General features: G+C 42.1%; 1 protein-coding gene across 2 annotated transcripts in view; it reads right to left on the bottom strand.

Moving 5' to 3' along the window:
* Window positions 1-23,616, bottom strand: part of appa (amyloid beta (A4) precursor protein a) — a 36,388-nt gene that overhangs the window by 8,072 nt on the left and 4,700 nt on the right. The window contains exons 2-12 of one of the 2 annotated variants that reach the window (XM_082524328.1): window positions 10,210-10,377; window positions 8,329-8,458; window positions 7,614-7,726; window positions 7,341-7,531; window positions 6,715-7,022; window positions 5,985-6,152; window positions 2,382-2,515; window positions 1,645-1,719; window positions 1,394-1,552; window positions 865-993; window positions 609-708 (exon numbers count right to left, since the gene is read on the bottom strand). In XM_082524328.1, the coding sequence (XP_082380454.1) occupies window positions 609-708; window positions 865-993; window positions 1,394-1,552; window positions 1,645-1,719; window positions 2,382-2,515; window positions 5,985-6,152; window positions 6,715-7,022; window positions 7,341-7,531; window positions 7,614-7,726; window positions 8,329-8,458; window positions 10,210-10,377 (1,675 nt within the window). The remainder of the gene's footprint in view (window positions 1-608; window positions 709-864; window positions 994-1,393; window positions 1,553-1,644; window positions 1,720-2,381; window positions 2,516-5,984; window positions 6,153-6,714; window positions 7,023-7,340; window positions 7,532-7,613; window positions 7,727-8,328; window positions 8,459-10,209; window positions 10,378-23,616) is intronic. The other variant, XM_082524329.1, reaches the window with a different exon arrangement.

Raw genomic sequence — 23,616 nt, 5'->3', positions numbered from 1 at the left:
TACCTACGCAAATGTTTCTGTGTCAGAAGGGAGAGACCGCCTCAGAAGGAGAAATCTTCCTTTAACAGACCTGATGTTTAGCAAAGGCTGAGTGAGGGGTTTCTCTTCTGTGTGTTTGTTCCCGTTTTTTTGCCGGGCGGTACAGACTGTGACAGACTGTGTCTCCAAGATAGAGACACAGATGGCCACATGACGCACACAACTCCAATAAACCCAAAAACCCACAGAAACCTAGCAAATGGAGAGGAGGGGGAGGGGAGGGAGGGGGATTTATCTTCCCAGCGAACAGTTTCATTTGACTCCTAACAGAAGAATTAGGCCAAATGGCTCCAATGCCCTCATCAGAGAGAGGGGAAAAATAAAAAAATAAAAGCGTTTTGCAGGCTGGAATTTAGAGCATTCAATCTCTATTACATGTAATCAGACCAGTGCGTCTTCCCCTGCCTTTCTCCCACCCACGGGTCATCTCCACTGAGTCTCGGTTAAATGTACGTCAGCGTCACTCCCTGTAGTTCCATCACATTTGCCTGGTCTGCATTGTGTTTCCTTGTGCTGATTTTAAATGGCTGATAGTGGAAGTTCAGTGAGTCTTCAGTGGAGGAACTCACCGACTTGGTCCTGGATATCATCAGCCACACCGGGCACTTTGTAGAGGAGTCCGAGAGACTGGTTCATGCGCTCCTCAATAACGCGCAGGTGGGTCAGCACCTTTTAAACATATCAAATATGATGTTTTTTTATGTTTCCCAGAGAAAAAAACAAAAACAAAAAACATTCAACTGAAAGAGCAGGAAGCACAAAATCAACACTTTACACTAAAAACAATAAAGAAGTCCAATCATTTTTCAGCGTGTTTGATGCTACCTGAGGTCTAATCTGGGCGGCCTTCTTGGGATCCACCATGCGGACGTGCTCGAAGTGTTTGAGGGTGTGTTGCCTGTCCTTCTGCTCAGCGCGCACGTACTTCTTCAGCAGGCTGAAAACATGACGGGGCTGCAAGAGACAGCGGAAACAAGACAGCTGGTTAAGAGCAGAGGAAGCAGAAGGAAATCAGTCACTTCAAGCCTAGCCTTTTAAAAATTTCATTTTGATTCTGTTTTTAGAAATCTAATTTTGAAAGCCTCCATAAAAACTGGCAATGTGCAGTTGCACTGTAACAAAACACAGAGGTCTAGCAAAACAGAAAACATGCGGGGGGATTTATTTATGCAGCAGGTCAGATAAAAGGGAGCCGTACTTCAAAAGAAAACAGAACGAGAGATGCAGAGATGAAGAGCCGGGAGTGTTAAAAAGCAACCTGGAGATGGTTCATTTTTCCACAAGACACACAGTTTATTACAAAGTGGCTTTAATACGAGCAGGAGAGCACTGCTGAGCTGTGCGTGCCGCTTACCCGGGGTGGATCCTGCTGCAATGCAGTCAGGTAGCTCTCCAGAGCCAGGCGGCGGCGGTCGTTCAGCAGAGCCTCCACCCGGGCCATGTGAGTCTCCACCAGCTGCTGGCGCTCGCTGGCTGCCTCTTGCTCCAGTGCTTCTACCTTCTCTTGGAAACGCTATAAACACACAAAGGAAATTACCAAGTGTGCATCAGAGGAGGAGGAGGGGGGCGATGACACAGCACACAGGCAGAACATGCTCGCCTTACCTGAATCACGGCCTTCTTTTCAGCACGTGGAAGAGTCTTGGCTTCCCGCTCGGCCTCTTCCCACTCCTTCATCACCTGAAGGCAAACAAAGGAGGGAAAGATGAAATAAAATTAATAAAACAAACTGTCAATCTACTGTCATCTTTTTATCCTTCACATGCAAGTGAGGTTTTACTTCTCACAGGTGTCAAAGAAAAAAAAAAAAAAGTGCGATATCGGTGCTCAGAATATCAGCAGGAAGGAGTTTCCCCTGATAAAAATCACAGGGTGTGGATGCTTGCTTAAAGACCGGTGTGGTGAGGATGAAAAACAGTTTGTTTCCCCCTTTTTTGGTCAGTTACATCCCCTCCAGAACGATTATTGCAAATCCTACATCTGTTTTGCCCTCTCTGACTTATTTGGGGGATTATCCAATCCTATTCAGCCCTTTACCAACCAAAGTGTGAGCATATATGAAACGATGCCTCTCTCGTCTGGAACTCTGGAAGCTGTCGCATCGTGGCGGGCCATCTGGCTCTCCGCCGGTTGATTAAAGAAAACAATTAAAGTTGAAATGGCTCAGTCGGCTCACTCAGGAGGGATTAACAAACGCACCTACTTGTTTTACTTGACATACCTTCTCTTGCCATTTTCTATTCTGTGAAATCTTTGTCCTGATACTCTGTTTTCCCTGCACATCACATTTATTAAAATGAATGTCTAATGAGGAAAATAAATAAATTCCAGTCTCAGAGTACCTGGGACATTCTCTCACGGTGCTTGGCCTCCAGACTCTCTTTGGCCTTCTGGAAGTGTGCATGTTCATTCTCGTCAGCGGGCGTCTCCAGGTAGTGGTCCACTGCATCGGAGGAGCTGGGCGTTGCTGTGGGAACTGCGTGGAATTTGAGATGAAGGAAAAAAAAGACTTTAAGCGACGCTTCTCACTGCTGCTGCACACTTTCATTTGGCAGAGCTGTCTCAGCACACACAAACACTCAAGTTCAGAAAGGGTTAATAGGGTTAGTGAGAGCTCAAGAGAGAAAGAATATAAGATAGCAGCTGTAGCTGGAAGCAGCCCCCTTCGAAAGGGAAAGAGCGAGCCCCTCAGATGACCCGCAGTGCTTTCTAGAAGAGAAACAAAACCCCTCTCATTTATATAACTTCATTCAGAGCGTGATGGAGCTCTCCTGCCAAACCACAGATGCTGGAATTTATCCTGTGGGCTCAGAGGCGCGCACTAAATTGTGATAGTCTTACCAACAAGAAAATAAATTGGATCAGTTATTGCGTGAAACCTGGATTTAATCAGTGGAAAGTTGATTATCTCTCACAAACGCGCCATCGAGAGCGGTTGTTGGTTTGTGTGAGAATCTGAGTGCACGAGACGGTGTGATCGCGTGAAGGTCGCGCATCATGTGAAATTGGTTACGTCTGAGGCGAGCACATGACTGCGCAAGACACACACACACACACGCGAGAAAAGACAACAGGGAGATGTTATTCAGTCTGACCCAGAGCAGAGCGTTTTCTTAGCCTCTGGTCTCGCAAATCCTTTAAAGGCCTCGTTCACCCAAATTACAAAAAGCACTTTTCTCTCTTGCCTTTAAAACAGACTAGAATCAAGTCCATTCAGCGAGAGTATAGCCAAGGTTATTTTTTATTACAGCTACAGATCTCCACTAAATGCATCACATACAAGCAAACGTGCCGCTCCGAACAGACGACAGCTCGGGAGTGAAGTCATTTGTCACATACCCTTGTACTTATCCGGCTGTATTTGTAAGAGCTTTGGAGCATCATACTGATGTAATGTTGTGAAGGTTTGCACTTTTTGACCAGATTTTAGCTTTTCTAAGACCTGTTTTAAGAATTAAATCTTGGTTTTAAGGCTGAATTTTGAATTAGAGTAGAGGTGAGGGTTTGTTATGATGGCCAAATGTCAGGATTAGAGGCTTGGAGACGTCCCTGTAAAGCAGTTCCCCACTGATTCAGTTCAAATCATCATTCTAATGTATTTGTGTGTGAATGCAGGATGAAATGTCCCTTTAATGTTCCTTGATGTTATTTAGGGTGGCGATCCAGTAATTCCCTCTTTAGATATAATCCACGTCTGCAGTGATTCTACAGCATTCTTTGTTTTTGCGGTAATCATAACAATGTGATCTTTTCCCTTTAATTAGTCTTCGTTTGCTCCACTTTATTGGTGTGGCCTTTTCCTGCGCTGTAAAGGCTACAGCGGGGTATAAATTAATAATAATAATAATGTTAATAATGGCATCGATTTACTGCTCATTATAAACTCAACAGCTAAGTCCTGATTTCTATCCTTGTTTTCCTTGCTAACTGATCTCATAGCTGCACAAAAATATGAAGTGCTTTCCAAATAAAGCCTCTTACAATAGCTAGTTTCCATTACCTGGACAAGTAATAAATCAATGCACTGCACTAAAGGGCTGATAAGAAGAAGGAGGAAAAAAAAAAAAAAAAAAGGACGGGAAACTAACCAATTTCAATATGAGCCATTTCAAAAATACCCACTTCTCACTACACAATAGGCTCTTTTGTAGACAGGACTATAAGCATTGTTACCCAAGCATTGTAACAAAGGAGATGACTGAATAGAGCAAAGATGTCAGGAACATGCACGCTAGGATTTATATGTCTCGCTAAAAACTGATCTGTCAGTGCAGTAGCGTTGGTGTAATTGTTTTCCTGCAGTCCCCTGCAGAGAACTCACGATGTCAGCCTCACCGAGTCTGCATGTGAATGAATTCATTAAGAAAACATCCAAGTGGGGAGCCTGTGTATGTGTGTGACTTCAGGGCAAAGGTTACAGTGCATCATTTTCTTACCTAAACCATGCTCAGAGCAGAGCAGAAATCCTGAACTCACACACATGATCGATTATATTAGATCACAATACGGGGAGAAAGAGAGAATGCCGCAGGGCACACATGCACACAACCACCAACACACATATTGAGCAAGGTCATTGACCTTACACAGTGAAAAAGCGAAATCAATGTCACGCTGTCACACACACAAACGCACACCTGTAAACAACAACAAGGGGGAAGTAATTTGGCAATCCAGGGCTGAGTTACCATTTGAAATCCAATCAGTTTGTGACTCAGTGATTGCGTCTAACCAAACACAGAGGCGCTGAAAAATACATAAATCAGAAAATAAATAATTTTCCTCCCCCAAGTTTCAAGTTTCCATTAAAAACCTCTGACGATTCAACGTATCATCAAGGTGGGAGCAAAATATAGAATAAATAATTGAGCAATCATCCCCATTTTCAGCGATACCACTGATAATCAATCATCACAATGTGGAGATGGGAGGCAGGTATGCTCTGTGAGCGTGTAATGTTGCATTGATGAGTTTTTCCCCTTACCTCTACCTGGGGAATGTGTCACATTCTGCAAAATTGCACAAGGGTAATTTGACATCTGATTTCGGTGAATTGACTGAATTAACTTTAACTTTTTTCCTCAGCGATGAGGACGAAATAATGTAAGCAAGCCCACACCACATCAGGGACGCGAGGGCGTAACAAGCAACGGAGTGAGGATTATTGCAAAATTTATTTGTGCCTGGATGATTTTATGCATCGTATTCATGCTGCAGTGTCATATATAAGATGATGGCCATGAAATAGCTGTAATTATAGAAATTATACTGGTTATCCTACAGGCTTCATAGGGGGAGAGCAGTGCAGCTCTTGCAATATAAAGCATGCCATTTAGTTCATGGAGCAAACTGTCCATGAAAATAAGCCCTGTGTATCTAACCAGTTACTGGAGCTTTTAGGCGTTGGCACCTCGCTCCAGCGCTGTCTGCTAAAATAAAAATAAAAAAATAGGCATGTCCAGCTCTTAACAGCTTTCAAAACAAAACTACGTTCAACCTGTTCCAAAGTTAAATGTATTGGAAAATAGAAATGCTTTAAAGCACAGGTGCACCCACACAAAACGCTCGGCGTGACACGCCAGAAGGACCCAACCTGCTCACTGACATCGGTGGGTGTGAAAGTAAAGGCAAGAGTGAGTGTGCAGGCAGTCAGGCAGGTGTTTTTAATAGAAGTGCGGGAGAGGTAGAGTCAGTTTTTGGTGCAAACATGTTTATTTACCTGACGGAAAAACACACACACACACACACACACACACACACACACACACGGAGAGTGTGAGGAAACGGTTAGGCAGGAGAGGCACAGCGAGCAAGAAACTTCGGAAACTTGTTTTGTGGCTAGTAGACAGCTGGGATAGACCGGGTGAGTAAAAAAAAGAGTGAGGAGTTGTGGACAAAACAACTGGCAATTGAGCCAGCGAGACGCTGCCTTAGGCTGGACTTACTGACACTGCTGCAGACAGACAGGCAGTACGCCTCTGACTCAAAGTTATTCCTGTTGCCTCCACAGCCGCCGTAGATAAACTGAACACAGCGGCCTTCCTCGCGGTCAAAGTACCAGCGGGGCAGCATCGCCCGGCATGGACCTGTCTCTGCACTGGCCCAGCACACATCTTGGAGGACACACACACACACGTACACACACTTATCAACCACAAATTCCCAGAAAACCTCTGTAGTTAATCATGCTGGAGTGTCATCGTTGATTGATGTCTTTGCAAAGAAAAAAAAAAAAGATTTAAATTTAAGGACACAAAAATAAATACAGCATCTGGAAAAAAAAAGTTAAGTTTTGCGCATTATTGATGCTGCCTGGGTTTGAATCTTTAGACCAATTTAACGCTAATGTAGAAACATTGCTGTACAACCAATTCTGACTCTAGTGAAACGTGGCTAATGAAAGCTGTGAGATGACAAATGAACACGCTGAGAAAAATGACAGCAGGAAATTAATTGGTGAAGAACACGAGGTTCAATTGCGTTCAGCAAAGCATAAACATTTTTTGCAGGGTAATAAAAACAGAAAAAAAACAAAACATGTTTAGCTTGTTGTGCGATTGTTCCACATTAATCTAAATGCAAAATCTCCAAGTCACCTGACGGCTCTATTAAGCACGTTTCACATATTCCAGCCTTTTATTTACCAGACTAACAAAAACACTTGATGATCCTCACCCCTGACAACTTCCTCCACAGACTCTGTGGTGGTGGTGGTGGTTGTCGTCATGGCAACGTTGGTAGTCGGCTCACCGTCGATGAGCGAGTCGAGGATGTCGTCATCATTGTCATCGTCTTCCTCTTCGTCCTCGTCGTCCACCAGCTCCTCATCTTCCTCTCCATCTCCATCCTGGTCATTGTCCAGCACGTCCTCTTCTTCATCCTCTTCCTCCTCTTCCACCTCTTCCTCCTCGTCCTCATCCTCGTCTACCACAGATGGCTTTGTTTCCTCTTGCTGCTCCACTGGCTCTGGCTCACGCACCATACTGGGAGAAAAGGAGAGAAGAAAAAGGGGAAATGGTGAAGCAGGAGGGAGTCAAGAGACATATGGTGGAAAAAAAAAGAAAAAAAGTGGGATGGGGGAAAGGAGATAAAAAATGAAGGAGGAGGTAGATGAGAAGGATGAGGGAGGCAGAAGAACGGAGACTATGATATAACCATTTTGCAGCTTCCCTTCAAGAAGAGAAATTGTGCCCACGTGGCAAAGCTACAAATTAAATCGGCTTCGCCTCCGATCACCTAAACACTGACGCATCACTCTGCTCTTTGCTGCCTTGGCCTCATTTATTTGTGCGAGTGCGTACCTGTTGTCAGAGTAGTCGGTCTCCGCTCCGCCCCACCAGACATCAGAATCATCAGGATCCTGCTCAGCACTATCGGCGTCACGCTCCGCCTCAGCGGGGCAGCACACAAACTCCACTCCTCGGAAGCGGTCGATGCCGCACGGCAGCAGCATCCCATAGTCGTGGAGGTTCATGGTGCGGTCTCCGCAGGACTGAGACGAGACAAAGCGGATCAGTACATGCTCGTGTAAGTCATTAAAGGAGGGTGTGTTGTGTGTGCAAGTGTGTACACACCTCTTTGGCTACAGTGTGCCAGTGCAGGTGGCTCTCACACTGATCCATGCGCTCCTGGTGCAGGAACTTGCACTTATCAGGAACAAGCAGAGCATCGCTCACAAATTCTCCCACTGCGGCAAAAACCATACACACGTTTAGATTTAACACATAATCGGAATCTTGTGTCCGACTGGCTGCAGACAAATTTCAACAAACACTGATTCATCTCATAAAAAGCTCTTTTGAGTAAAATCAGAGCTTCATATAAACCGAGAGATTTTTGGCCTCTATAAGACAAGAGAGGACCAACATCAAACAAAAAGTGGGGAACTCTTCTGCCCATTAAAACCATTAAAGTGGGAGGTTCAAAGCTGGCCACTGCACCAGTCTTGTGAACAAAGACAGATCCTATTCACAATCTGACTGCTGCCATGACCAGCCAACAGGAAAGCAGAACTGACGTTACGTGGAAAAATATAAAAATCAAGATGATTTGTGGCAGCTGACTCCTGTCCTCATGTGTCTTGATCCCAATAATGTAGTCATCATTGCCATGCAATCTGCATGCATCAAACCATATATCCTACCCAAGGAAAACTGTGAGGATTACAGTGAATTTGGGTTTAGAAGTAACTAACCACACCTATGAGCGCTGCTTTGGGATTGTGCTCACACACCATGTTGCTTGTGTTAAGTAAATCTGGCAGATTGTGTGAAAACTGAGTGGACTCACCTAGGCAGCGGTAAGGCACCACGATGTGCATGTGACTGCGACACTGCTTGCGCCCCTTCTTGCACCAGTTCTGGATGCTGACTGGTTGATTGGCCTCCACCACGTTGGTAATCTGGAGTTCAGGGTAAACCTGTACACACAACATTAAGTCTTACAATGGGACACTATATCTACTGAGCAGGGACGTGTCACCTGCTTTCCTAACATTAGCTTGAATGACTTAATAGTCAGCTTGTCACACTTTTGGCCACAGTGAGCTCAAACTGATGATGCTGAGCTCATCTTTAGTCATGCCTTCTTAGCCACATAGTTACAGCCATTAAGCGTTTGCTAATCTATTTTAAAGATTATCAATCCTTCCCTTTTTAAATTGCCTTTAAAAAAGAAAGAAAGAAAAAAAAGAATCCACCACACCTTTCCTTTCAGAATAGTTTTGCTTTTTCTCCATCCCCCCGAGATACAATCTTCACAGCTCTGCAGTGCTCCTCGATGCTGTTCCTGCCTACCAGGACTGCTGTGTTTACCTCTATATTCTCAGCCATGCGTGACATCTGCCTCTACACAATATTCTGAGTTGGCATGTCATCCCTCTCCCTTCGTTCTTTTTCATGACACCTCCTCTTCTATTTTCTCTGCCTTCACGCCTCTCACAAAAGCGATGGGGGAAAAAAAAAAAAAAAAAAAAAAAAAAAAAGTCTTTCCATAACCTTCTTGGTTCCTTGTCACCGTAGACAAGTCATATTTTTTCCTCTGTTCAGCTTATAAGAGGAAGGTTCTCAATCTTTTCCCTTTTTTGTCTTTAATATCAGCAGTTCAAACTGCATAAAAAGCTGGGACTTGGCAAGCATTTGTTTCTTATCACAAGATTTGTTATCAGTGTAAACAATGGGAGGGTAAATTTATTTTCCTTTGCTGTAATTTCCCCCCCCCCCAAGAGACTGCTCACCTCCTTTTATCAGGTGAATTGCTTTTATCGTAGATTATTTACACACTGATAAGTGAGACTGCTGTAATTATCCAGATGAAAAGCTCCTGTTTTGTGTTTGCAGAAAAGTCACAGTGAAATGTAACAGCCACAGCAACGGCAACGAAAAAGAGCTCACCGTCTCACGTTAAACTTTTGGTTAGTTCACTTTCAAGCTGCCTAATTACAAGCCAAGTCACATGGACTTAAGCAGCTTGTTTACTGAGCAGAGTTTTGGCATCATGTCATCCTGCCAAACTGGGGATTTTGGTGACTAAAAACAAATCTGCTTGCCGACTGTGTAGCCCACTCGTGACAGACTTCTCTGTTCACTATTCACTTCTCTATTACACTTCTACAGCATCAATCCAGTTAAACTTGTGGGATATTGATCAGGTCAGTTAAGTAGCAGAAGGGGTCTGTTCATCAGTTTCATCTTTGGTGTTAACGAAACTAACACCTAGACAAGGCAACAATGAGACAACCACTAAAACAGGAATGGTTTTACTGGTGCAGGCTGCTAACATGTTCTCCCTCCTCATCTTTTCTGACTGTTTGTTCACTAGTTTTGCATTTGGCTGGGGTCACTGTCACTACTGGTAGCATGAGGTGATATCTGGACCCTACAGAGGTTACACACGGTGCTCTCAGAGGGTCAATCTAATGGTTAAAATCTACTAAAAATCGCCCACGTCACCACATCCCAAGATCATCATCTAGACTCATTCCCCACTCAAAACAAAATAACCACATAGCCGTTGACGTTTTCCCCTCTATCACACTATCCTGACATTCACAGTGTGTATCCCCCTGTCTTTAGTATCCCCCTTTGGGCCTTTTTATTACAATTAAAACAATAAAGATTTATATCAGTTGATTAATAGGAAACCTCCGCCCCACAAAAACACACACTTTACCTCCTGGCAGTATTGCAGGATGCCCTCCTTGGTACCGATGCAGCTCTTTGTGCCCGAGGGGTCCGGCTCCCACTTGCCAGTCTGGACGTTGATGTGCATGTTGAGTTTACCACAAAACATGGCCACCTGGGGCTCTGCCAACAGGCCCATCGAAACATCTGTAGGCACCTGCGGGTGGGCGGGGCAGGGGTGAAGGGGGAAAACAGAGAGCGAGAGATTTAATGAGATATACAACTCACGTAAAGCTCCTTGAGCACTCGTGCTGAAAAATGCGAGACGGATGCAATTAAATTTTATTACTCAGATAGAGGAGGGTCGGGAGAGGAGAAGAGATTAGTGCGTTAGATGAAAAGTAAGATGAGACGAGCTGGTTTAAGATGAGAAGTGGGAAATGAGGAAAGCCGAAGATAAGATGTTCGTGAAGGGAGCGCTGGAGCAAGTTTTTTCTGTACCCCCGTCAGATTTCATCAAAAATGTAGGTTTATGGCCATAAAACCCTTAACAGTGCAATCAAACACTTATTGCTGCAGTATTGCTCACTGTTCAGAAAGATCCTGCTGAACAGAAACGATGAAAATAACAGATCTAAATAAGTGAAACAAAAGTGATGGACTTGGTGGTGGGAAAAATAAAAATCAATATCTTTACAAGAATAAATTACCTCAGACAACAGGCCTGGGGCAATCTAATACACCCTCTGCTGTCTATGATGCTCAGCCACATGCGCACATACACCCACTCAACTGCCCTGTGCTATACCCTATTCACGGGTATATCTCTGCTCATGTTTTTGCCTTTTTTTCCAGGACAGTATAGTGTTTATATAACCCTCTGTTGATTTGTTTTTGGCTCATTTCTCTGGGAACAAGCTGGCTGCAGGCACGGGGAGTGTGTGTCCGTGCGTGTTCGTGTATGGAACAGAGAAAGTCTGCCTTTGGCATGACTGTATTAATTTTTGTATTAATTTACGCTCCTGGGTGTTTGTCGATTCGTGCCTCTCCTCTGCGTGTGCCACTGCTGACTTGCCCGCATAAGGAGGTTTTGTGCTGGAGCTCCCCTAGGAGAGGAGGTGCAGACAAACCTCTGAATGTCTGCATTGTACTGGCAAATGAGCTAGAACAAAATGGGAGGGAATACAGGAGGGTGGGGAAGGAGACAGAGAGAGAGAGAGGAGAGAGGGGGCTGTTGCCATTGTGTGCTCCCCTAATCTTGTTAATGGTTTTGAAGGGACTGGCAGGCAAACAAATGTTGTTTTGTGAGATGGATAGCATATTTTTTCCCCCCTCCAGACTTGATTCTCTCCAAGCAGCCAGGGGCATAAAGTTCTCTTCCAATATGAGAATGGCTGGTGGGGGCCATCAATTTGGATTCAATTTAAAGCCGAAAACTCAAACCTTTGGATCAATTTAGCGAGTATCTGGTTTATCGGCACAGAGATGAACTATATCAGCTTTCATTATGTCCCATTTACACACATATTGTATTTACACACTTGGCAGGAGGAGAAGATGGCAGCCCTCTCTGGACCCGTTACTTCATTTTCTATTCTCACCTGATGGCGCTCAGAAAAGCCAAGTAAAGCAGAAAAGAAAGCTTGCCAGGTACACAAACGCAATAAAAATCTACCTGTAAGCTGTAATGCAGCTGAGGACTACTGCTGTGAAGCTGGGAAATGAACATCTGAAACATATCGAGCTGAAATGTATTCAATTGGCTCTTTAAAAAAGCAAAACAAAAACTTGTACCGTTAAAAGAAAACTGTTATATACATAGGTGCTAGCAGTAGTAAATCCATCTGTCAAATAGTATAAACAGAGTGTTTTGCTTTACACTAATCAGATTCATATGAAGGCGATCACATATCTTGGTAGTTCTCAATTATAGACTTGAAACCATTAAAGGGCCATTCAAAGAGCGCATTCATTGCGAAAAACTAATTAGATTTTACCCCTATTTATCTGCAGCCCTTTTATTTCAGTAAATACAATTACTGTGAAAACAAAAAGCAGGATTAAGTAGAAATTTATAATCTTGATCAAAAATGATGAAGCATTTCTGCAAGATCGCACTTACACATTGTAATTAATGATAAACAATCTTAAATTCTGAGCGTTTATAAGTCACTATTTGCTGCTTACAAACATGTGAGATGAGGCTAACCAATGTATTTTATCATTAGCATCCTGTTCTTGTCAACTGTTTTACACATAAAACATAGAAAAATACAAGGGCATGCAAAGAGAGCAACTCCACCCGAGGTGCAAGGGCTTTCCTAAAATTTAATGGTTTTCAAATAGGCGTCTATTGGACCGCAAGTCTTTTTGCAACCACAACTATCGCCATCTGGTGGCCTTCAGACAGAATGCAGCTTTAACGCACTTCTAGATTGGCTTAATCCATGTTTTATACTGTCTACAGTCCAAATATGGCGTCTTATGGCTGTCAAATGCACTGAAGCTTTAGCATTTTAGACCAATGGGCTAATGTCCAATGTCGTTTGTTTTGAGGCATTTAACTTAACAGTAACATCATTTTATCATCACAATGAAAAAGAAACCAAATTAATAAAAACAGTGTAATAATGTGTTTGAAATGAAACCACAGCACGCACGCACACACGCTCTCTCTTTTCAGGTTACACTGACATGGGTCAAATATGCACACCTTTAAAAGTTCACATCCCCCACTCATCAACATAAGTGGCAGCATGTAGTAGCGCCAAAGTCAGTAAATCCCCATCTCCACACACGGAGTAGGGTGTAAAGTCCCCCATTAGCCGCAGCCCTCCTCATCTCCCACAAATGACGCTTAACACTGGTGGCCATTGGTCTTGACACTAAGCCATCTGCACCACCCAGGGTTATTTAAGGGTCTGCTGCTCGATTCCCACACTGCCATCTGTGAGCCATCAGACACAGATCACAGTCCGCCCTGTTCACTAATAGTAAAATCCCAGGGCAAAGTAAGAATGGAAACTTTTCTTTAAAAAGTAGTTCATATACACTATCTTTTAATTAAAACTCCGGGTGCCCAATTCAATTCTGACCGTATCTCTCCACCCTCTGGCCTTACTCTACCGCGTACTAGAAAAGGGGAAAAAAGAAAGAAAAAAAAGCCCGACTTCCTCTCTGCTTTGGGGCATAGGTAGGGAAATTACTGCCGACTGCTTGCTGGCATTTAAATTCTGTGTGTAGAACTGTTTTGGTTGGCAAATTGTACCCCAGCTAATCATGCTCTCTTCCTTCTCATTCGCCGCTGCTATATCTCGACCGCTCCGTCTTCTGTTGATGGAGGAGGAGGGGAAGCGGGTTGTCGGCCAAGGCTTCGCAGGAAGCTTATAAATCAGAATCACTGGATGATCGAGAGAGAAGCAAGTGCGAGAAAGAACAATAACCACAATACCGAGAGACAGAGAGAAATGGGAGGGCAGATGAATTGGACAATAAGCCTTCAGGCTCGAGCAGGTCAGGCTCTTAGTAAAACTGAAAGGATGCGAGAATGAAGGGCCAGAGACAGATGATAAGATGTGAAGCTTTGGTGTCAGGAAAAGCTTAGAAGATGAAAAGAATTTTGTAGTCGATTACATCAGTTCTTTAGAAAGAACCACTGAATTTCTCATGCTGAATCTTCTAGTAGCTACATAAATAATGACTTGCACACATTTTCCAGTTTACAAATCCTCTCTAAATGAAAGATGGGCTGAATAAAAAAGGCCATTCTTTTTTATTTTGTTGTTGTCTTCTGGTTTCAGAGACAACCTTGTGAGCTAGAATCTACCCCGAGCAGGCAACAGATGGACTCAATAAAAGGCAGTCACAATAAAATGGTGACACACGTCAGCAACAAAGTGTTGCACATTATACGAGGAGACACCAGGCTTCCCTCATCTCCTTCATTCGCTCTGTCTTTATCCTATCACGTCTCCAGTTCACAGTCCTTCCAGTCTGCCAGCCGGTCAGACTGGCACAGAGGGGAGGGAGCAGTAATCTGGGCACTGAGGATTAGAACGCCAGCACGGCCAGGAGAAATATCCCCCTTTGGTCTCAATCTGGCATGATAGGCATCACGGCAAAAACAGGGAATAAGCTAGGGGAAAGGAGATTGACCCTGTGAAGATAGTTCAATTAAAGTCAGCAGAAAATCCAGTCACATACTGCTTGGTATGCTATTTCTCCCTGAAAAGTGATGCAACTAAAGCAGTGATCCATCAAAAAAAAAAAAAAAAAAAAAAAAAAAAAAAAAAGCAGCTTTCAGCTTCAGGCTGCTTTTATTAATCAGATTAACTGATGAAAGGAGCCTATTGTATGATCAAAATGAGAGCAAGAAATTCGAGAGCTCCAGTCAAAGAGGTCAAACAAATACCAGAAAAAAAGAAGACGAAATCTTCTCATGTGCCTTTTTCTCAGCAAAAAACGACAAAATTACTGCAACTGAGTAGAGAAAATATAAAGCTGAGCTACCGGGCGCGGTCGCAGCAACATTAAGTTGTGTGTAGTCTTTTGTTCAGGTTGTTACAGCTCGTTACTGAGCCCTAAAAAGCACATCACCATGATAATCTAAGTATAAAAAGGACATTGTTAACCCTCCAGTAAAAAGAAATGCACACAAAAAAAACAAGCTAAAAAAAAAAATCCAATAATGTAATGCAATAACATACAAGTTTATATTAGTTTTGCAATTAAAGTGAGATTATTTCCTGCTGCAATTTTCTAGAGTGGTGTGCTACCCCACAGAGGGTTCTGATGAGAGTGACAAGATCAGTGCGGCGCTTCACCTCAACCGGCCCACATTTCTGTCACGCTATGATGTAAAAATCACACATGGATGCATTTCCATCACATCTGACAAATCTTAGACTCATGCAACGTGATCTTTGCTTCATCATCATCATCGTCGTCCTCATCGTGTGACTGTCAAATGTTCTGCTTTAAGGGATAATTGATTTGGTCGTGGTCTTTTTTTTGGTTCACCCACTTTTGATTTAAAGATCAGTAGTTAGATTAGTGCTAAAACTAATTACTGATGAACCATTTTATAAATCAACAGAAAACCTGCTACTTTTTAATTTTAAATTTTTTTGTTTTAACTGATTGAGCCTTCCCCCCAACAAAAATAGACATTAAAGTTACAGGTTCTCAGTTGGGAAGACTTGCTTATTTCTCTTAATTTATTACAGAAATTCAAAGTAGCATGCACAGTTTAGAAAAAGAGAATTAAAAAAGCAGAATTAAAACTTTATATAAACCTTTATAGACTAAAAACAAATGAGAACCTTGCCACAAGACTGTCATGCTTACATAGGTCTATTGCAAATGTATGTCTATACTAGAGGTGGGAATCGCCATACATCCCACGATACGATATTATCACAATACTTAGCGCACGATACGATATTATTGCAATTTTTTAAATATTTTGCAATATTCAGATTCTGTACATAAAGGTAAACTTTATCAATATTCATTTTATCTAATATCAAAGTCTCACACTCAGTCTTTCTCTCATTTCAGTCAGTTTTATTGTTGACAAACTTGAACGGTTTGCATTACAGTCTAGTCCAACTTAACTGAATGCAACCATCTGGTACAATTATAGCTATTCTGAACTATGCAATTTATGAAAACTATGCAGCCCATTCAGCAACTGAAGAACTTGAAAGTAAATTAAAATAAAATATAATTTTACATTAAATAAAAAAGTTTTAAACTTAATTAAAATAAAACATGTCTTAAATTAAAATAAGTAAACTGTCATGTTTATTGCTGCCAAAAAACAAGTTAAACACATTTGGACAGTGAAGGAATGTCAGGATTCTTGCTCAGAAAAAGGATCAACATGCTCTGAAGTCAGAGTTCCAGTCCACAAAAACTTTTTTTGTAACAAAGTATCGATTTCTGCTGTCCCTGTATCGATACATTATTAGCAAACAAAATATCACGATACTACACAGTATCGATTTTTTCCCCCACCCCTAGTCTATACTGACCACTACAATAGGTGCAGCTGTTCAACTACTCATTAACACAAATATCTAAATAGCCAATCACATGACAGCAACTCAGTGCCTTTAGGTATGTAGACATGGTTAAGATGACTCGCTCAAGTTCAAACTGAGCATTAGAATGGGGAAGGAAGGTGATTTAACTCATTTTGAATGTGCCTTGGTTGTCTGAGTACTTCATACAATGCTGATCTGCTGAGATTTTCATGCAGAACTATCTCTAAGGTTTACAGAGAATGACCCTAAAAGAGAGAAAATATCCAAGACCTCTTCACCCACAGAAAGTGAAGAATGGCTGGACAGGTGTCGATGGGAAGGTAACAGTTACAACCAAGGTCTGCAGGAGAGCATCTCTAAAGCCCCTTTTCCACTAGTACCTACTCGGATTGACTCGCCACAACTTGACTCGAATGGTTTTCCATTACAATCTAGTACGACCAGGATATTCGTGGTTGTCATCACCGCAATGCTACCGAGCGTCCCGTTGCGTAATTAGCATGCAACATGAACGCTGCAACAAAGGTGGACATAGAGGAAACAATATACCTGCTGGGACCAAGACGTTGTTTTTTGTAGCCATTTCCCTCGTTGTTGGGTAGGGCTGCCACGATTAGTCGACTAGTCACGATTACGTCGACTATCAAAATAATCGTTTGTGGCAGCCCTATTGTCGGGTTACAAAAATGGCAGTTTTGCTTTTCCTCAACGAGATGCTCACATGACTCATCCAGTGACGCCAGTGATCAGCCAATCGGTGGCATGCAGTCCGACAATATCAGTTTAGTATCTGATCAGATCGTTTGGAACCCCGGCCGGGCAGGTACTATTTTAGTACCTGGTACTGCGACCTAATGGAAAACCCTCAAAACCGTGCCAAGTTGATCTGAGTAGGTACTAATGGAAAGGGGGCTTAAATGCACAATATGTACTTTAAAAGCTTTTTGAATTATTTTTATCTAATTGTTGTATCCTTGTAAAAAAAAAAAAAAAAAAATGCTGTAAATATCTGCATCATAACCCTGTCTTATTCCAGCATTTTCCTTCCTCATTCTGTCTGAAATGATCAATATATGATGATTTATTGTAACATAAAATAATATAGTTGGATGATGAGTGTAAAACATCTGAATTTTAAAAAGATCCAGTGTTAAACTTTATTTGAAAATAACGATACTTCCCTACAAAATGCAGTTTTTAAATTATGTGATAGACATCTGGGTAAAAGCCCCTGGTTATTTATTGGATTTTTATTCATTAAAGCATAGCAGACATTTTTAATTAACAGGGAAATGCTGACATCTGTAAAATAAGAAAAACACACACACTTATGCTTTATTGTATAAGTAATATATAAGTGTATTCACTTCCCAATGGGCTAATCAGAGTCTATTTTTTAAACATTAAAAAAAATAAATAGAAAATGGTAATAAGGCTACTTTAAAACACCATACAGTCTTAAAAATGTCCCAAAATCTTGTTTTGTTTTTAAATCTCCTTTAAAAGAAAAATTATTTTTGAAATAATTAGTTCAACCTTGAAAAAACAAATTCGGTGTAAACTCTACTATCTGCTCCTCGACTCTCAGAGGACCAAACATGCCCAGCGATCTATACCACTGCACGCCACTCCACACGTGGGAGTCATAAAGACATAACTTCTTAAATAAATTCTTCCGCTTTATGGTAAACTGCCCAACCGTTCCCGTCTCAGAGCCGCCTGTGACTGCTGCATTCACTGATGTGATTATCTGCATTAATAGCAGAGAAAAGCAGGGACAAGTTTATTACCCCTTTGGTGTCAGAGAAAGAAATATTACATCACATGTATACGAAATGCAAATAAATCCATTTTCTCACGCACGCGGCTCACTCACGGAAATAGTTTAATGTATTCCAGCGCACCAAAAGACACACACAAACGCAATCTTTGAAGTGTCCCCCATGGGCACTGGTCCTGAAGCGCTATTAATTGTGCAGTCTTATCTGTGTGGCCCAGGCCTGCCACGGGGAGTTGGGTGAAGGTGGTGGGGCTGGTGGAAGGAGGAGGGGGGGGAATAAGAGGGAGGGTGTCTTAGATCAGCTCTCCCTCCAGGGGGAGACTCCCTGGAGTGCACAATGTGTTGCAGGAGCCCCACACACATTCTGGGACGCATCTTTTACAGGCATCTTTGGTTTTATATGTCCAGGCTAGCAGCAAACAAAACAAGGCATTATTGTCCAAGCTGGTACATAATGTTCCACAGACAAATGATAACGTCAACCGAGTGGTGAGTGTTTAGAAATGCCTAACAATTACTTAGATACACGAGAAATGGCAGCTTAACAATGCAAATAATGACTTTGCTGCATTAACCTCAGAAGCTTTCAGCATTTGAGATTCAGATTAGATGCCGTGTGATGCACTGCAAACTTAGATGGCTTTCCTTCCAGTCATTAATCAATCAGCTGCGGTGGAATCGAGCAGAAGCCCGGCTGTCTGTGGCTTGCTTACAAGATGCATCACTGAATTAAATAAGACCGGCGAGGTAATGGAAGTGCTGCAGTATGTGCGAGTCTGCATCGGCACGACAAGCTGGCCTTGATGTTACCCAAACCCCCAGATCACCTCTGACCTGCCCTAAAGTGTGTGTAGAATGGCATCCCATCATACTGGTGTGTATATAACATTACCAGTACCTGATGTTTGGGAAGCACATCTAGTGGATAGTGTTTCACCAATTACAGGGCAGTCAGGCCTGCTTCCCCTCCCCTCACCCTCCCTGTCGACCAGAAATTCAATTACAGAGTAGATCTAAAAAACTAAATAAACATTGTCATCAAATATTTTTAGGTTATTCAGGACAGAAGCTCTGATCTAAATATATAACAGGGAAAAAAAAATCTGGGAGCAGGATGATTGCTTAGCTCATCCTCCAATAGCTTCAGGTGGGGCATATGGAGCTAAATCAGGTTTTAATGAAACCCGAGCACCTCAACAACAGTGCATCATGTCCATTCAGGGATTGCTTAAAAAAAACAAAACAACAAAAAAAACAAAAATATCGATAGATGTGCATCAGTATGGGATAAATATAGATTTCCTTACTGATTTCTGCTTAAAGAATAAACTGACACAATCAAATGTTTCCTCGGATCAAGACTGACGGCTAATTCCTTTTAAGCGCGTCTGTCTGTGTCGATGACCTTCACAACGACACCCTAACTGGTGTTCTTGATATGTTCTCTTCATGTGCATGCCATCTATTTTTTTCCTTACTCGCGGCTTATCCCACAGTCCTCATCTTAAAAAGTTTGCAAACAGTCTGAGAGGAGAATTTAAGTTTGTTTGAAGAATTATCTTCATTCATATTCAGTGCGATTAAGCTTTGTCTCGGGGGGTTCCCCTGGAATTAGCATCTCAGACAAATCTGTTTAAAATCTGATTAAGAAGTGTGTAAGAAACACACATCTAACTTCTGCCCATTTAATTTGTCTAGAGGTGATGGAAGGACTTTTGGTTTCCTTAGTTATAATCACCATGGACACAGAGGCTGGTCTCAACCCCGGGGAACAGCTTGTTATAACCTCCCTCTGGCTGCGGCAACACCATTATCCAAGTCGCCAGGGAGCAGGAATTTCATCATCTGGTTACTTAGCTTTGAAAGGAAGTGGGTTGGTTGATCTGTAACTTGCACATCACTGCGTGTGCATGCGTTTGTGTGTGTTAAACGTTAAGCCATTGTACCGGCCTGGTAAACTGGCCCTGACCTCAACACCACTCAGGCAGGAGTCACTTTGCAGCGACATGCCAACATAAACAGATGGACCTCTGATCGCTGATGCCCACAGACACACAAATACGGTGACTAATTTATAAACTTAGATCAGAGATTACCAAAACCGCTTTTGCTTCAACAGAAATATGCACAAATACACTAAATATTTCTGTCAAACGCTTCTTTGCAGGACTGCGGTGGGAATTTATTTTTTATTTTTTTACAGCTTCTTGTAATTAAAATGTTTAATTATGTGGGCAAACATTTCTGAATGTTATTGACTTTTATCACCATGTCAGCTTTTTTGTCAGTGGCCAGAATTACAAAACCAACCAACCCACAACAAGTTAAAGCCTTGTGGTCACAAATGGACCAAAGGAAAAACAGAATTTCCAATTATAACTGATGGGCATGGAAATAGACGGGCATTGCTGGGGTTTGTTTAGTCTCAAAGAATATTACACTAAAACTTGTGCACTTTTAACCAAAAAGAGTCAATATACACACTTTCAGGACTTGAACTACCTACAGCCAATTTAGATTTATGGATCAACTTAACATGCATGTCTTTGGACTGTGGGAGGACGCTGGTAGCACTTAGAGGACAAGCAAACACCACATAGAAATGAAAGGCCAGGGTAGAGCCAGGATTTGAACCAGGACCTTCCTGCTGTGAGACGACAATGCAGACAAAACCGCTACCACTGTGCCACCCATTGAAAAAAACATTTCGTAATGTATTCATTAGCATCAATTTTAGAGGACACTGCTTAAAATAATTCAGCTGGCTGCTGTCGATACTCATTTAGTATTTGATTATTTGATTGTCCTTCTGCTTTGGGTTTTTTTTTTTTTTTTTTTAAAAACAAAAAAACACCCCGATTTGTACCTGGGGAAACAGAAATTATCTGTCTCTTTTAGCTCTTAACATTATGTTTGCATATTTAGCTGGCACAAAATTGATGGGAGACAAAAAAAAAAAAAAAAAAAAAAAAAATCACAGCTAAAAAGAAATGTCTTATTTGTTCTAGTGAGGAGCCTGGGGTCTTGGTGATCTCTAGACAGGAGGTAAATGAAGGGGGGGGACAAACATGCTAAACATTTTAGTATTATACAGTGTTCTTATTTTCCTGCTTTAACCTTAACTGCATTACATGCAGAGGACAACAAACTGACCAGCTTAGCAAGGTGGGCAAATTCTGTTTCTAAAATCTCAAACGGATATGAAAGCAGCTCAGGGTTTGTCATTGTCATTTCAAACAATTGGGATTTTTTAATGAGTGGTTTCCCACCATCCACGCAAAAACACAAACACACATGGCTTGTTCTGCATCGGTCCGGTTTACTGCACAAATGCAGGAAGCCCGCTTCTATCATGGAGTCCAAACAGGAAAGGGATCCAGAAATAGCACAATGCCGTCAAGAATTCCCGTTCGCTCTTTGGTGCAAATCTCCACTGTGCTTGCACACAGCACAAATCATGCTCTCACACACACACACACACACACACACACACACACACACACGGCATTTGAAACAAGTGTTCCAATTTCACAGTTGGACTCCGAGAGCACTTGTCATCTACAATTGATGGCGTGCCGCCTGACATGAAGAGGTACTAGATTCATAAACCCTCTGATCTGTGCATCTCCATCCCATTCCATGTACAAGCACACCAGTAACACATGGAAAGCACGGGTTTTTCAGAATAAAAGAAAAAGTGACAAATTCTTGTGATGAAAATCTAGACACGGGTAAGAAGAACAGCGGGAATAACATGGAAAAGCCTAATTATACCAGGCACTTGGGAGAAGGCTGTACTGCTATGGCAACCATGAACACCCAAGACGACGAAGGGGGAAGCGAGACAGGAGAGGATGAGATCATTTCTGTAAGTGATGAAATATAAGCTTTAAAAACAAGGACCCTTGTGGCTTTTTATGCATCGACAGAGATGGTGAAACCAAAAACAAAAACAGAACAACCCCCCCCATTCCTTAGGAAGGAACTTTCCCTAGAAGATTCACCCATCTTAGAAAAAGCCCACAACCTCTGCAGTAATCAGACACATACTGAGGCAAAGCACTTTCTTAGTCTACATTCATTTAATGAAAAGAAAGAAAAAAAAAAAAAGCTGCATACGAGAATGATGGAAACTCCATCTCCAGCCGCACTGTGGCTCTGGGAAACATTTGAACGGTTACTTTTAAAGATTCAGCCTCTGCTGTTCATTAGTTTGCTTGTGTATACCTTGTCAGGAGCTGAAATAAGATGCATGCATATTTAATTATGATTTAAAATTCAGTTCATAGGCCAAAAATCAAATCTTTAATCCACAATTATCAAAGGAAATATTTAATCACTGCAACCTGAATTTTTGATTGTTAATTTGTGCGTTCGAAAGGTTTCTGACCTTTTTTGTCAACAGCATCAGCAAGGAGAAAACTATTAGCACCACAAGCATAATGCCATTTCTGGACTGTGCCCTGCAAGTTCATGATTAAAGAACATTTACTTTTTAAGTTGAAATGTAATCGTGATGCGTCAGATTTGTGATGGTGCAGCATGTTTTTGGATGGTCGGCAAATAAGAAAACAGGAGAGCAAGCAGAGAGGCAGCGAGAACCTTACAAAGACTTTCTTGCAAATCAAACCTGGTCCTAGCAAAGCAAGTCTCTCTTCTCAGCAGGCTTCTTACCAAGGCCTCCAGGCACATAACTGAACAGTTTTTTGAAGCATTGTCTAAATTAACTTTAATTTTAAATCGTCACCAAGACCACAAAAAGGTTTTATTCCACCACCTACCTTCCTTTTGCAGAATTGTCTCTTTTAAAATGTCTCTGGCGACAGATGTTTTCTACCCCACCATCCTTCATAGTGGGGTAGAAAAGACAAGTACCATTAAACTGGCACTCTAGTTTAATGAACCTGAGTTTATAGAGCTGCAGTATATATGTCAAGACCCCTTAGCAAATGTCAAACCTCGCCAGCACAAAAATGGGAGCTGGACCTCCGAGTATTGAGGTTAGCTTAGAAGATCCTCTCTGGTTCATTACAAACCTCCAAGCAAGGCAGCCTGTCAAACACATTGAGTCCTGTCTGAGTCATGATAGTTGTGATGATGATGATGATGATAATGAAGGACTTCATATATAGTAACATAATGACTGCAGCACCATGTGTTACACCACTGTGAAACTATACACTCAGTTATCATGCAGAGTCATCCATCCTGCTCTGATAGGGCTGCATTTGTGCGGTAAAAAAAAGAAAAGAAAAACACGATTGTCATTGGTCAGATCATCACACTGCAGGTCATATCTAAGTGGAAAGCCAGTTCCATACAACAAATCACAGCCAAACCGATGCTGCACTCGCGATGGAGCTTTGACGCATTGAAATGGCAGGGATGCACTTTCAGATGTGGCATGACTACTGTGCTGGATGTACTCTGCGCAGCTGCTGAATGATTGTGCAGGTCAGGGCGACTTGTTTCTCAGCTTATTATTCAGATTTTGTACCAAACAGCTGCTTACTCAGCAGCAGAGAAATGAAGAGTTTGTCTTCATGGCGCGTTGATATTTACAGATGGAAATAACAGTGGAATAGTGATGAATGGTGCTGCCGTGTAGTGGGAAAAAAAAGGGAGGAGG

This window comes from Aulonocara stuartgranti, assembly GCF_965226115.1.
Source record: "Aulonocara stuartgranti genome assembly, chromosome: 23".
In the NCBI taxonomy this organism is placed as follows: Eukaryota; Metazoa; Chordata; class Actinopteri; order Cichliformes; family Cichlidae; genus Aulonocara; species Aulonocara stuartgranti.
This window is presented reverse-complemented; position numbering and strand designations above follow the sequence as displayed.